This window comes from Quercus lobata, chromosome 10 (assembly GCF_001633185.2).
Source record: "Quercus lobata isolate SW786 chromosome 10, ValleyOak3.0 Primary Assembly, whole genome shotgun sequence".
In the NCBI taxonomy this organism is placed as follows: domain Eukaryota; kingdom Viridiplantae; phylum Streptophyta; class Magnoliopsida; order Fagales; family Fagaceae; genus Quercus; species Quercus lobata.
This window is the reverse complement of record NC_044913.1, coordinates 14,783,622-14,796,408: the sequence shown is the minus strand read 5'-3', so window position 1 is coordinate 14,796,408 and position 12,787 is coordinate 14,783,622. Positions and strand designations below refer to the sequence as shown.

General features: G+C 34.8%; 2 protein-coding genes across 2 annotated transcripts; one reads left to right on the top strand and one right to left on the bottom strand.

Moving 5' to 3' along the window:
• The first annotated feature begins 224 nt into the window (after positions 1-224).
• LOC115962591 (protein NUCLEAR FUSION DEFECTIVE 4-like) lies at positions 225-3,787 on the top strand. Its single transcript, XM_031081451.1, has 2 exons — positions 225-781; positions 2,066-3,787. The coding sequence occupies exons 1-2, from the start codon at positions 323-325 to the stop codon at positions 3,257-3,259; spliced, it is 1,653 nt and encodes a 550-aa protein (XP_030937311.1). The 5' UTR covers positions 225-322; the 3' UTR covers positions 3,260-3,787.
• Positions 3,788-8,090: 4,303 nt separating this feature from the next.
• Positions 8,091-9,357, bottom strand: LOC115962592 (protein FAF-like, chloroplastic). Its single transcript, XM_031081452.1, has one exon. The coding sequence runs from the start codon at positions 8,912-8,914 to the stop codon at positions 8,375-8,377; it is 540 nt and encodes a 179-aa protein (XP_030937312.1). The 5' UTR covers positions 8,915-9,357; the 3' UTR covers positions 8,091-8,374.
• Between the last annotated feature and the right edge of the window lie 3,430 nt (positions 9,358-12,787).

Sequence of the window (12,787 nt, the reverse complement as noted above, 5' to 3'; positions counted from 1 at the left end):
ATTTTGTGTCATTGAGACATACTAATGTACCACCCCACACAGCTAGCTTATCAAGAGTATCTTATCTTAGCTACCTTTCAATATAATGAAGTTTTTGTGGTGTTTTTTCTTTTTACTCCATCCATCCCTACCTACCTTTCCAAACCCCCCCACCAAAAAAAAAAAAAAAATCCATAGTCTCTTTTTTGTTGTCGTCGTCTTTTTTTAAAAGAAAAAGTGTGCACTAGCTCCATAATATTTGGAATATTGGACCAAGAACAGTATTAGTGATTACTGAATAAAAAACAAAGCACGAAGGAGAATTTCAGAGAGTGAGAGAGAGATGGAGAAGCTGAGGCCTCAGCTGAGTACGAGATGGATAGCCACAGTGGCGGGCATATGGATCCAGTGCAGCGTCGGAGCATCCTACACCTTCTCCATCTACTCCGCCGTGCTCAAATCGAGCCAAGGCTACAGCCAATCAACGCTTGACACCGTTTCGGTCTTCAAGGACATTGGTGCCAATGCTGGGGTCATATCGGGCCTCCTCTACTCCTTCGTCACACGCAAGACTTCCCTTCCGCTATGCGTGGTTCACGTTGTGGGTGCGATACAGTACTTCCTAGGCTATTTTCTCATGTGGGCCTCCGTCGTTGGATTGATCGACAAGCCTCCTGTGGCGTTGATGTGCCTCTTCATGTTTCTTGCAGCTCATGCTCAGACCTTTTTCAACACCGCCGATGTTGTCAGTGGCTTAGAAAACTTTCCTCATTATGGTGGCACGATCGTGGGTATTATGAAGGTATGTGTGACTTTTGTTCTCTTATTTACTTTTCATTCATTCATTGGATAAAAAATGGTGACTTTATAGCAAAGTGTACGTGTTACTACTCTATTTGCAGGGGACCCAGGTTTCTTTAGCTTCTTTGTGTCTTGTTGGTCAGGAATGCGGCTTACTAGTGTTTTATGTCAGTCTATGTTTTCGATTATATATAGGTTTAGGTGAAAACATTTAGAACTTTCCTCTGGTTTTTATTTGACTTATTTCTTCATGAGAAAGGGAAGTACGGGAATCTTGGTAAAGTTTACCCTTTGGCTCACTGCATTACCTAAAGTACAATTGAAGGCTTTTAAGACATCTATATATATATATATATATATATATATATATATATATAGTTTAGATGGAAAATTCTTAAGTATTTTTGGAATAAAGTGAAATTGTGACTCTTGTAATAACTTTATTCTAATCCAGTAGTTTTGATTGCTGGTTAGCTTGTATTTTATGATATTCCTTATTATATATATTTATTATAAAAAAAAAAAAAAATTCTCATTGAAAATAGGGGAATGTTTGGGACACAAAATTTCACAATTTTTTTTTTTTTAGTTATTAACATGGCAAGTTGTGACAAAGAAACATAACTATAACATTACTCTGCCTATAACAACACTCTTATTAATGATACCATGACCTTATTATAAGATTTGAGAATAATTCTGTGTCCATATACTTAATAAAAAATAACACTACTGCTGTTAGTCTTCTTCTTTAAGTTGGGTTTGCTGCGTATACTTTGTTGGGGCTTGTTTCTATGCAAAGCCAAACTTAAATAACCAAAATTTCTATTATTTTTCCTTTTGCTTTTGAACCCCTTGAGTCTGCAAATTGGATAATATGTTAAAATATGACATGTTTGAGTTCAGCTCCACTCACATATGCATGTAGCCATTCACTAATTTTACTAGCCAACCTGTCAGCCATTTGGCTTCTCATGGTATTTGGTATAACTGAGTTTCATAATTAGGATCCCAAGAGAATGTCATACTTATCTTCTTGCTTAGATGCTTTGTTCGGACTGACATTGACTCAAATTTTTCCGTGACAATTCTGAATCTAAAAGATAGAATTTTCCCAGTGGACTCATTGATGAACAAAATGGCCCGGTATTGGCTTCATGCCTTCATGGAACTTCTAATGCTTTCCAACTTAAGCTAGTTATGATATATCTTTGTGTCAATGCTCGTGTTTTATCTATGATACAAAATCATGAAAATATATCATACTATCTTCTTTCTTGGACAGGGCTTTCTTGGGCTTAGTGGAGCAATACTAATTCAAGTGTATGACACATTTTTCAAGGGCGAGGCAAGCACATACCTTCTGATGCTTGCTCTGTTGCCTACATGTGTCTCCCTTGTGCTTATGTTTTTGGTGAGAATTTATGAAAAAACCACAAGTGATCACAAGAAGCACTTAAATGGTTTCTCTGCAGTTGCTTTGATCATTGCTGGTTATCTCATGATTATCATAATTTTGGAAAACATCTTCACTTTGCCATTGTGGGCACGCATTTCTACATTCGTTCTTCTTCTGATTCTACTTTTATTGCCTCTTGGAATTGCAATCAATGCCCTGAGGGAGGAGTCAAATAGATCATTACAAACAGATTCAATTGAGAATAATCTTTTAACTGACCATGGTGAGCAAATCACATCCCCAAAATTTTCTACAGCAGAGGATACTATAGAGTATCAACAATTGCCAAGTAGTGACCTCGAAGTGAAGGCCACTTCTGATGACAAAATACTTTTGGATGAAGAACCCTTAAATCCCTTGCAGTCCATGTGTACTGTGAACTTCTGGTTGTTGTTTGTTGCCATGATATGTGGAATGGGCTCTGGGCTAGCTACAATTAATAATATGAGCCAAATAGGGGCATCTCTCAGTTACACTACTGTGGAGGTAAATAACTTGGTTTCTTTATGGAGTATATGGAATTTTCTTGGCCGATTTGGAGCTGGATATGTATCAGACTATCTCCTGCACACAAGAGGTTGGGCAAGGCCAGTGTTGATGGCTGTTACTCTAGCCACAATGGCTGTTGGCCACATAGTTATAGCTTCTGGTTTTCCTGGAAATTTGTATGTCGGTTCAGTCCTAGTGGGGATTTGTTATGGTTCACAGTGGTCATTAATGCCCACCATCACTTCGGAGCTATTTGGTGTTCGGCACATGGGCACTATTTTCAACACTATTGCCATAGCAAACCCTGTGGGATCTTATGTGTTATCTGTAAAAGTAATTGGTTATATCTATGACAAGGAAGCGTCTGGCGATGATGACACATGTTATGGTACTCGCTGCTTTATGTTGTCTTTTCTGATCATGGCAGCTGTGGCATTTTTGGGGTGCCTTGTTGCTGTTGCATTGTTCTTTCGGACTAAGAGATTCTATCAGCTAGCTGTGCTTAGAAGGTTAATGCATTCTTTTAAATGATTAGAAGTAAATATGAGAACTTTGTGAGGGAATGTTAGCCTAGGCCACAACCTTTGTGATTTATTCTGGATGTTATGCGGTTGTTTATTTGTTTTTGGGTGAATGGTATCTGATTTTAAGAGAAAATAAAAGTTTAAGGAAAACACTTGCAGAGCTGTAGTCTATCATCAGTACAGGCTTGAGCAGGGAGACATTCAGAAGTTAGTGTGCTAGAAATACAAGAAATAAGAAAACACTAGTAGAAATTATCAATGACCAATTGCGTTATAATTGGTGACCTGAAAGGAAATGGTGCTAGGAGCCAAATTCAGGGCCTTTGGCCATAATTGAAGCTACTTATTAGGCAAATTACTTTGTTAGGCCCTAAAATCTACATTTTTGCCCTAATTTTGCGCTTAACGTGAATTAAGGTTTTTAGGGCATTTTCTTAGTCATCTGAAGTTTTCTTTCACTATTTAAACATATTGTAACCTCCAATTCCAAAGAACTTTGGTGTTAAGATTAATAAAATATAGATTTTTGTCCTTCTTTTCTTGTGGATTTTAGACTTTATTAGTCTGTGAATTCAAGAAACCCTTGTTAATTCGAGGTTATTAATTTGATAGCTCCGCTTGTGGACTTATGTCTGTTTTTGTTTTATGACAATGTGGGTCTATATTATGAGAGACGCTATTTGGATTTACAAAATAAATAAATAAGTGGTAGTGTCTCATGTACAAACATAATACTTTCTTGTACTAATCTGATCTGCCTGCTATTGCCTCTCAGTGCACTTTGGTATGGGAATCCTACAGCCTACCGGGCTTGAAATAACTTGAGGTTTACCACAAATATTACCCTTAAACTTTGATGTTTGTGTCAATTTGATCACCATGAATTGAATCCCCTTAGTATTTGGCTTGTGACAAATTAAATATTTTATTAGTATTTTTCATTAAAACCTAACAAAAGTATGAAAACCAAACCGATACTTGGTTTAAAATCCAGTGGAACAATTGTAAATCCTAAATAATTTCAAGAGTGAAAAACTAACTGATTACATATTTACCCAAAAGCGCAAGCCAATACAAAATCAAACCCAATCCAAAAATTCTTGGGAATTTGGTTTGGGCCTTAAAGCAGTGAACGAATAGCTTTTAAAATGGTCCTCGGGCTTCGGGCTTTGGCGAAAGAGACCGTTTGGGTTTTTCGGTCATGTGAGTCCAATTTGAATGTTTACTTTTTCATTCTTATCATCCTATGTGACTCAATGGCAGCAAACTTCAAATAATTGGAAGAACATCACAAAAAATAATATAAATTCTAAATTTTGCATTTAAGTACATTAACAATGCTTTCTCAAAAAAAAAAAAAAAAAAAGTACATTAACAATGGCTCCAACATCAAGATTAAGCCTCTCAATCACTCAAGAACAAAATCAACACCTGTAGAGGATTTATGCAATCTAGCCTGACAGTTTGTCTTCAAAAAGCTTGCAATGTCTCCTAATACCTATGATGACAAGACATGCATGTAAAGTATGCCGCTGACTACAAATCATTAGCAGCTAAAAAGTAAAATAAATCAGTATTGGTATCACCATTAATGCAGCATTCACCAAACCTAAGAGAATTCACACAAACAAAGATTTGTTTTTATCAAGTTAGCCAAATAGGTCTAAGCATGGATCAGAAGATATTTAGGGTTTAGGGTGCACACATCTTTGAACTTTAGTGGATCTTTCAAAAATATAGACCTCATAATCTGCAACAAGACATTTTTTTTTTTTTTGATACATAACAAATTTTTTTTTTGGATAAAAATGGTACTTCATCTTCATGATGATAAACATAAAGTACTAGAAACAATTACAATCAAATCAAATAAAAATTCTAATAGAATGTTGAAAATAAAAAATGGAAGTAAATTGCGTGAAACCTCAAATTTGAGACCAATCAAACATAAAATAATCTACTTGTTTCACAGCATCTTCAAAAGTACAGTTGTTATATTTCCACCAGACAAACCAAGACCAATCCAACATAAAATAATCTACTTGTTTCACAGCATCTTCAAAAGTACAGTTGTTACATTTCCACCAGACAAACCACATTAGACAAGCCAGTACCAAGATCCAAATATTTAAGAAATGTTTCCCCACCTTTTTCCTCCATCCATATAAGAGAGATGCAAACCTCAAATTTGAGACCAATCAAACATCAAATAATTGACTTATGTCAGCTTTTGAACCATAAGCACTTTCATTATCATCCTATTGTAATCTTTCAATCCAAAAGGAGAAAAGAAAAACACCTGATTCTCTCAGCTTCCTCTGTATGGTTCACCTAAAAAATTTAATTGAAATGCGGAACAGCATTACAGGAAAATCTGAGAAATCTTCAACCACCTTTAAAATGGAATGTCTTTGTAGGTAACTGTTACTGCTTGAAATTTCAAATAAGATAACAAAAAGCTAGCTTCTCTCTAAAAGTTGGGCAACCCAACTGGGTGTCCTCCCCCTATCCATAAATCCTTCAACACAAGTAGAAACAGAATTTGAACTCAGATCTTTGATTCCATTTAAATATTTTGATAGTTAAAATAACATACACCTTCAAATACTGCGTTCCATTTCTTAGAAAACACACACACGCATCACTTTCTTTGTGGAAAGGTTGAATTTCTTTTCTTAAAGCTCTGGCCTATTGCTGATTTTTTCTTTGATTGACCACTTAAATCACTATGTATAAGTCTATCAAAGTCGTGAATTGCAGGGAGAGATTTTTGGTAGAAATAGTTTTGGAAAAGTCTTCTCTCCATTGTGCCATCTGCCATGAATATAGTGTCATTGATTCCCCCACATAGTATTTTACATCATCACCATGTCTAACATATGGTGTTATTGACATGTATTACATCCACTCTATTTAAGAGGAATTCATTTAATAATTCAGATTAACTATTATTAATTTAAAGAAGTCTCTACTCTCTAGTACTGTCATATTATCGAGGAAATAAACTTTTAACCATGAAATGGCGTATCTCCATTTCAAATGAAAGCAAATGCCAAATTCAGCAGAAGGAAAAAAGAAGAAGGACAGCACATGCTGACTTCCTGTATAGTCATACTCATATTGTGAGCATCCTTTGATAATTGAGGAGGGAAAATTTGAACCACGTACATTTCATTGACAACATCTAAAAGTGCTAATTGTAAAGTCTCTTGATAATTCATCATGTACTTATTTGGTGTATTATATTACATGTCAAACATTTTTTGATAAATAAAGAATCATTGGCAAGTTGGCTATACTCTTTTAAAGACACCAAAATGAAAACTTTGGCCCAAGGAAAATACCACGAGTCATTATCATCAACTACCCCACTCAAATTTATGATATTCAAAATCTTCTTGATTGGTTTCTAAAAAAAGTCTTTTTGATTGGGACTTCTTTTGTTTTTCGAAGAATACAATTTTAATTTTGACTATTAAAAAATAATATGATAGCTTTGTCACAAATACATTGAATGGCGTTCATAAATACATACACTATATACTAAGTGATTTTCTCAAAAAAAAAAAAAAAAAATACTTAGTGACAAACGAGTTATGTATTGCAGAAACAAATACCCCAAACAATTAAGCCTTTAGATTCATCTCATTGGATCTATAAAAAAACTTGAAGAAAATTTTGGTGGAGATCCATTGAAACTGGTAAAAAAATAAAACTCTCAGTTAGGTTAAAGTTATCCCAATGTCATGATAGAGTTGAACCCATGATCCTTCATAAAAAGTTAAAAGAAAAGACAAACAATTCTCATTCCAGTCCCGCTATTATGGTAAGAAACTATAGTGGAATTAAAAGAGAAAAAACTCGTATCGTTATAAACTATAAGAGGCTTAGTGAACAATTAGAATTTGATGAATATTTTATTCGTCAAAAAGATGTGTTGGTTAATGATTAGCCAAACCAAAGATCAATTTTTTTTAGTAAATTAGATTGTAATGCCATTTGTACTTAATATAGTTCCTCAATTATTTTAAAGATGGATGGATAAAATCTTTAAAGACATTTTTTTTTTTTTGGTTTAGTTTTGATAAATGATATCCTTTTGTTCTCTAAAACAATAGAAGAACATAAAACTAGGCATCTATAAATTGTGTGAAAACCCACTGAACTGATCAACCTATATATTGTTATTCCTAGGGTTTTTTATTTTTATTTTTTTATTTAAAAAATCATTTTAAAGAAGTTATTTGTGCAAACTTTTATCACTGAAGGAGTTTTCTGTATTTAGCAAGATTATATTCAAGAACAGAACAAAGAGAGAGAAAGAATCCTGAAGAAGGGTAAAACTGAGCTTGCTTAATTTTATTCTGAATATCTATTCTATATTTATAGTACATCATTGACAATAACGGAATAATTATTAGTTCTTATAATTACGGAAATGATCCATGAATTAAGGGAGGAAGGTTAACAGAATTGCAACAGAACCAACTAATCAACAATTTGCACACTTTTTATCCATATAATTTAAGTGCATCTCTTATAATTTATTTAATTATATAGTTAAAGCTAAATTATAATTACCCTATATGGCACTTTTTTTTTTTTTTAAAGAAAAAGTAATACTTATTAGAATATACAAATACAAAAGTAATATATAAAGTAATATATAGAGTTTTCTAAACATGTTTATAATATATTATATAACCAGAATATCACTATTAAATGACTTAATATTTGTAGTAATAGTCTGAGGTTATGAGGATTGAAACTCTAACACACACAATCAATGTAGGATAAATATTCCTATATTTTTTCTTAAGGAAACGGTAATACTTATTAGAACACACAAATACAAAAATAATATATATAATTTTTTAGACAAACTTATAATACATTACATAATCAGAGCACCAATATAAAAAGGTCTAACCAAGTAACACGAAGTTTTAAGGTAAGAAACTCTAATACACGCATGTCATATAAACAACGCCTGCACAAGTCAAGGTGGGCCATGTGAGCCATACAATTCTTCAACATTCCACGTGGAAGTGAGCTGTGTGTGAAGTGACAACAAAGGAGACCCTAAGATAAGATTATTTGGACAAATCACCGACTCACCGGATTACCTTGCTTGAAACTGGTTTTGTGAAGGTAATAAGGACACAGCTTGGAGTACTAATCGACCATTGTCTCGATGAGGCTCCAACTCCATGCGAGAAAGCGAAGGAAGAGGTGGTGGGAACGATCTTGATCTAGGCTTCGATAATTTCTTACTAGAACAAGCATTATGGGACTGCTTTCCCATCACTATACAGTCTCTACTTTCTTCCTTATTCTCAAAAGTTCCACACACCTTCTCATCTTGCTCTTGTTGTTGTTTCACAGTCTCCATAGGAGGGTACGATGAGAACCTGTAAGAGCCAGTCTCAGATAGCTCTAGGTCAATATTACAAGTACGTGAAATATCAGGAAGTGGGTCGCTCTCCGATCCCAGAGTTTCTGTACATAGTTGGAGACTCTTGTGGTTCATGGAGATCACTGATCTCTTAAGAGGTGGAAGTGGTTTGGGTGCAGCCTCTTTGTCTTTGGCCATTTCGGACATCATTATGCTCCATAAATCGAATTGTATTGCTTCTTCTTTTCTTCTTGAATTGAGCTCCATATCTCTACTTTCTCTTCACAATTCTGACGAAGAAGATGATGAACAAATCTGCTATAAAGAGACCGAAAGTTCTTTTACATAGGAGAGAAAAGAACCACTTTTTGAGTCACCTCAGTGAAAAGCGAAAGAGCAATAAAAACGTGATTTTAGACGAACAAAGCTAAAAGCACATAATACTATACCACCATACTTTTCATGGGCTCATAGTTATTCTTGATTCTTTACAATTTTTTTATCTCTGCAAATTTTTTTGACCTATGGTAGCACTACTGCCCTTGAATTTCACGCCATTGTTACAGCCTTTTTGAATTTTGTAATCACACTTTTCATAGGCTCATAGTGAGGCCCCCATGACATCTCCATATATGCATGATCCAACTACCCCATGGCCATAATCTCACCTAACCATTGGTACATATGCTGATTGCTGATATGCAAATAGGCACTGTACACTGTGTGCACTGCGAGAAATTTTTGGGACCTCCTGGAGGACCACTGATGTGGTCCTCCTAGGTCCTAACACCCAATTAAAAAATGCCACCTAACCATCTTTACTTACTCAGCTCCACATCACCATTGATGCTATTAACTTAACTACGGTTAGAAAATCAAATCAAGGTTAAAAACTCAGCTCTACTTACCCACAGCCGGATTTAACCCAAAATCAACTAAACAAATTAAAAAATTTTCTCAAACTCTATCTGCCTCTTTCTCAAAATCAAATGCCTAGAATCTTCAAATGTCTGCGGCAGCGAAATTCAGTGAGAAGGGCCAATCATTGGCCCTAACATCACAATCTTCCACCTCTTCTTCTATTACAAAAACCATTTGCTTTCGTGCAATTTGTAAATCTCATCAATCGTATTGGTTTGCGGTTAATATTTCCTTCGAAGTTGAAGAAGAGTTGGAGAGTAGGACAAAGGGAAGAGACCCAGATGAAGAAGACTTGATGGCCCGCTTTTGTGGACGTCGTCATCACCACTTCGATGGTGTGACTTATGGTAAGTTCCCAACCCTTGAATATGATATCCAACCTTGCTAAAAACACTCTGTGATTATGCGGGAGATGCGGAGCCCAGATGGGTGGCCCGTCGGATTTGTGTAGCAGAATCAAGAAATGTCCTCAGAAACCATCACCGGTGGCAACAACAACAGTAATCCAGAGCTTCACGAATTCCTTGTGACGAGTCCAGAGTTGTGAGGACCCGACAATGCTGAATACGATGTGTTTCAGTGACAACTCCTCTTCTTTGTCCTTCTTTTCCGTTTCGGAAAGGCTGGAGATGTCGAAAATGTCTTGAAGGACCACTGATGAGATGAAGGCATACAAGTGTTTTAAGTTCTTTTCAATTTTTAATGTGAGAAAGATTATGATTGTGAGTCATTTAGTTGCTGGGTTCCATGATTTTTGCATTTGAACATTGTTGTTGATGTTGCAAAGATTGATGTCCCAAAGTTTTAAATAAAGATTGTATTAGTGGTATTTGGTTGTGGGCAAGATTGTACTAGTGGTATTTGGTTGTAGGCTTGCTGCTAATTTGGAGGAATTGGTTCTGATGTGAATTGTTTATGTGGTTTTGGTATAGTTGTTCTGATGTGAATTGTAGCTTTTAGTTATTGTATTTGCAAATAATTTTTGTGTTTATAGATGAGGTTCATCTTTTTGTTTTGGTGTTTGGATCTCATTGTAAATTTTATTCATTTTGACAATAAAATTTCTCATTTGGTAGACTATTAGTGATGTTTTTTTGAGAGAAATGTTAGAAATTTTATTGACATAGAGCTATTGTATTACAAACACTTTGGCCATGAGCATCCTAGGTAGCACATGAAGGCCACAACAAGTTACATTACAGCCCAATGTTACATTTGCTAGGGCCAAAACAATGAAAGAAAAAACAGAGTCCAGCTTTGGGACCTAGGCAGCGAGTAGATGGGTTGAGAAACAAAAAAACCAGCACTTTTTTTTTTTAGTCAAATGGTAGCTGCATCTTCAGTTACATTCCCCCTTTTTTTTTTGCATTCTAGTTTGGTTTACTGAAGGATGAGCAAAGGAAAAAAAACAACCCAATTGTCCTAGAACATCTACCAGCTGCAGCAACATCTCCAATACATTTCCAGAAAAATAAAATTTTTAGACCATGTTTTCAACTAGGTTTGCCCAATATCTTCTTTGGAGAGAGAGAGAGAGAGAGAGAGAGAGAGAGAGAGAGAGAGAGAGAGAGAGAGAGTTGTGTTTGAGAAACTTTTTGAATCTATTTAGTTGATTTTGGGTTAAATCCAGCTATGGGTAAGTAAAGCTGAGTTTTTAACCTTAGTTTGATTTTCTAACCATAGTTAAGTTAATGGCATCAGTGATGATGTGGAGCTGAGTAAGAAAAGATGGTTAGGTGGCGTAACTGGCGTTTTTTAATTGAGTGGTCCTCCTGGAGGTTCCAATAATTTCTCGTGCACTGCCTCAAAATCTTCACCTAACTTGGCATCAGACCTAGATAGGAGGGACCAGTGCAAAGCATACAGTTACGCATACAGACATCACAAAAAAAAATGATGTTTGGGCTCATACATGACTTTCACCTGGCTCTACATGCTTATGTTCAACAAGGATAATGATCGTCACCATTTGTTTTGAAGTGGACAAAGTCAATTTCATGATAAAAATATGATAGTTGACATATTTACAAATGGATTTTTATTTATTTATTTATATATATTTTTAACAAAAAGTAAAGATGGTTACAGTATCTCATCTTTTGGAATAAGTTGTTATTTTTTATTTATTCAGGTCCTTTGCTTTGGAGTAACATTTTCACATTTTCAGATATTTGGGCCTTGAGGGCAGCTGAAAAGGTGATTCCTGTACAGATAAGCACATACTAAAATATTTTACCAAATAAATTAAGCAATATAACGCTAGTTAATGTTGTGCCATATGACTTATTTTTTCAAATTATTCAATGTTCTTAAAGCCTCAATTTTTTTTCTTAATATAACTTATTTTTTAAAACTAAATAAGCATTTTTTTAGGGGATGAAACTAAATAAGCTAATAAATTTAAGGAAATTTAAAAACACTATGCATTATAAGAATTATTTTATATTATGTTGTAAACTTACGTGCATACAGCTAGAACAAGAAGACAAATACAAGTACACTCAAACATTATACGCATTGTTGGCAAAAAAAGGGTCTCATCACACGGTTAACATAAAAGAAAAATTACGCCATACAACATAGATGCCTAACAAAAATAACGAGAAACAATCCATTCTATTTTATGGTTTAGATTAAATTTTACATATATACAAAGGTGTACAATAACAGTTTATATATAATTTGTTAAGTCTAGAAGATAAATTTTAAATTGAGAAATGGATGAAATGGAGAGGATTCTATTCCAAAAAATCATGAGGTAGGTGTGACGAAGAGGACAAACATGCTTCAAGGAAGAAGCTTGTTAGACTCGCAGCTGCCAAACTGAAGGGAGATCGAGGCCAAATTAAGGAAGACAGAGAAGCAAATGTAATGGAAGAAGAATGACTCAACAGAAGAAGAAAACAGTACTAGTTGCAGAATAAAGGAAAGGAAGGTAGAATAGAAACAATGAATCGAACAAGGAAGAAAGAAAAAAACGAAAAAAAAAAGGGAGAGTGTGAAAAGGTCATGTAATTCCCACACTCATCGGTTTTGTAGCGTGGAAAACGCAGTCAGATGAACACAAACGCATGGGAAGGAAAGTTACAACAAGTTAACAACGTGTATCTTCCAAAAAATGGCTAAATGGGTAGGTTTACGACAAGTAACAATGTGCATCTTCTAAAAATGGTTTAATTTTATACTTTTTTTTAGAGACACGTTTAATTTGATACTTAA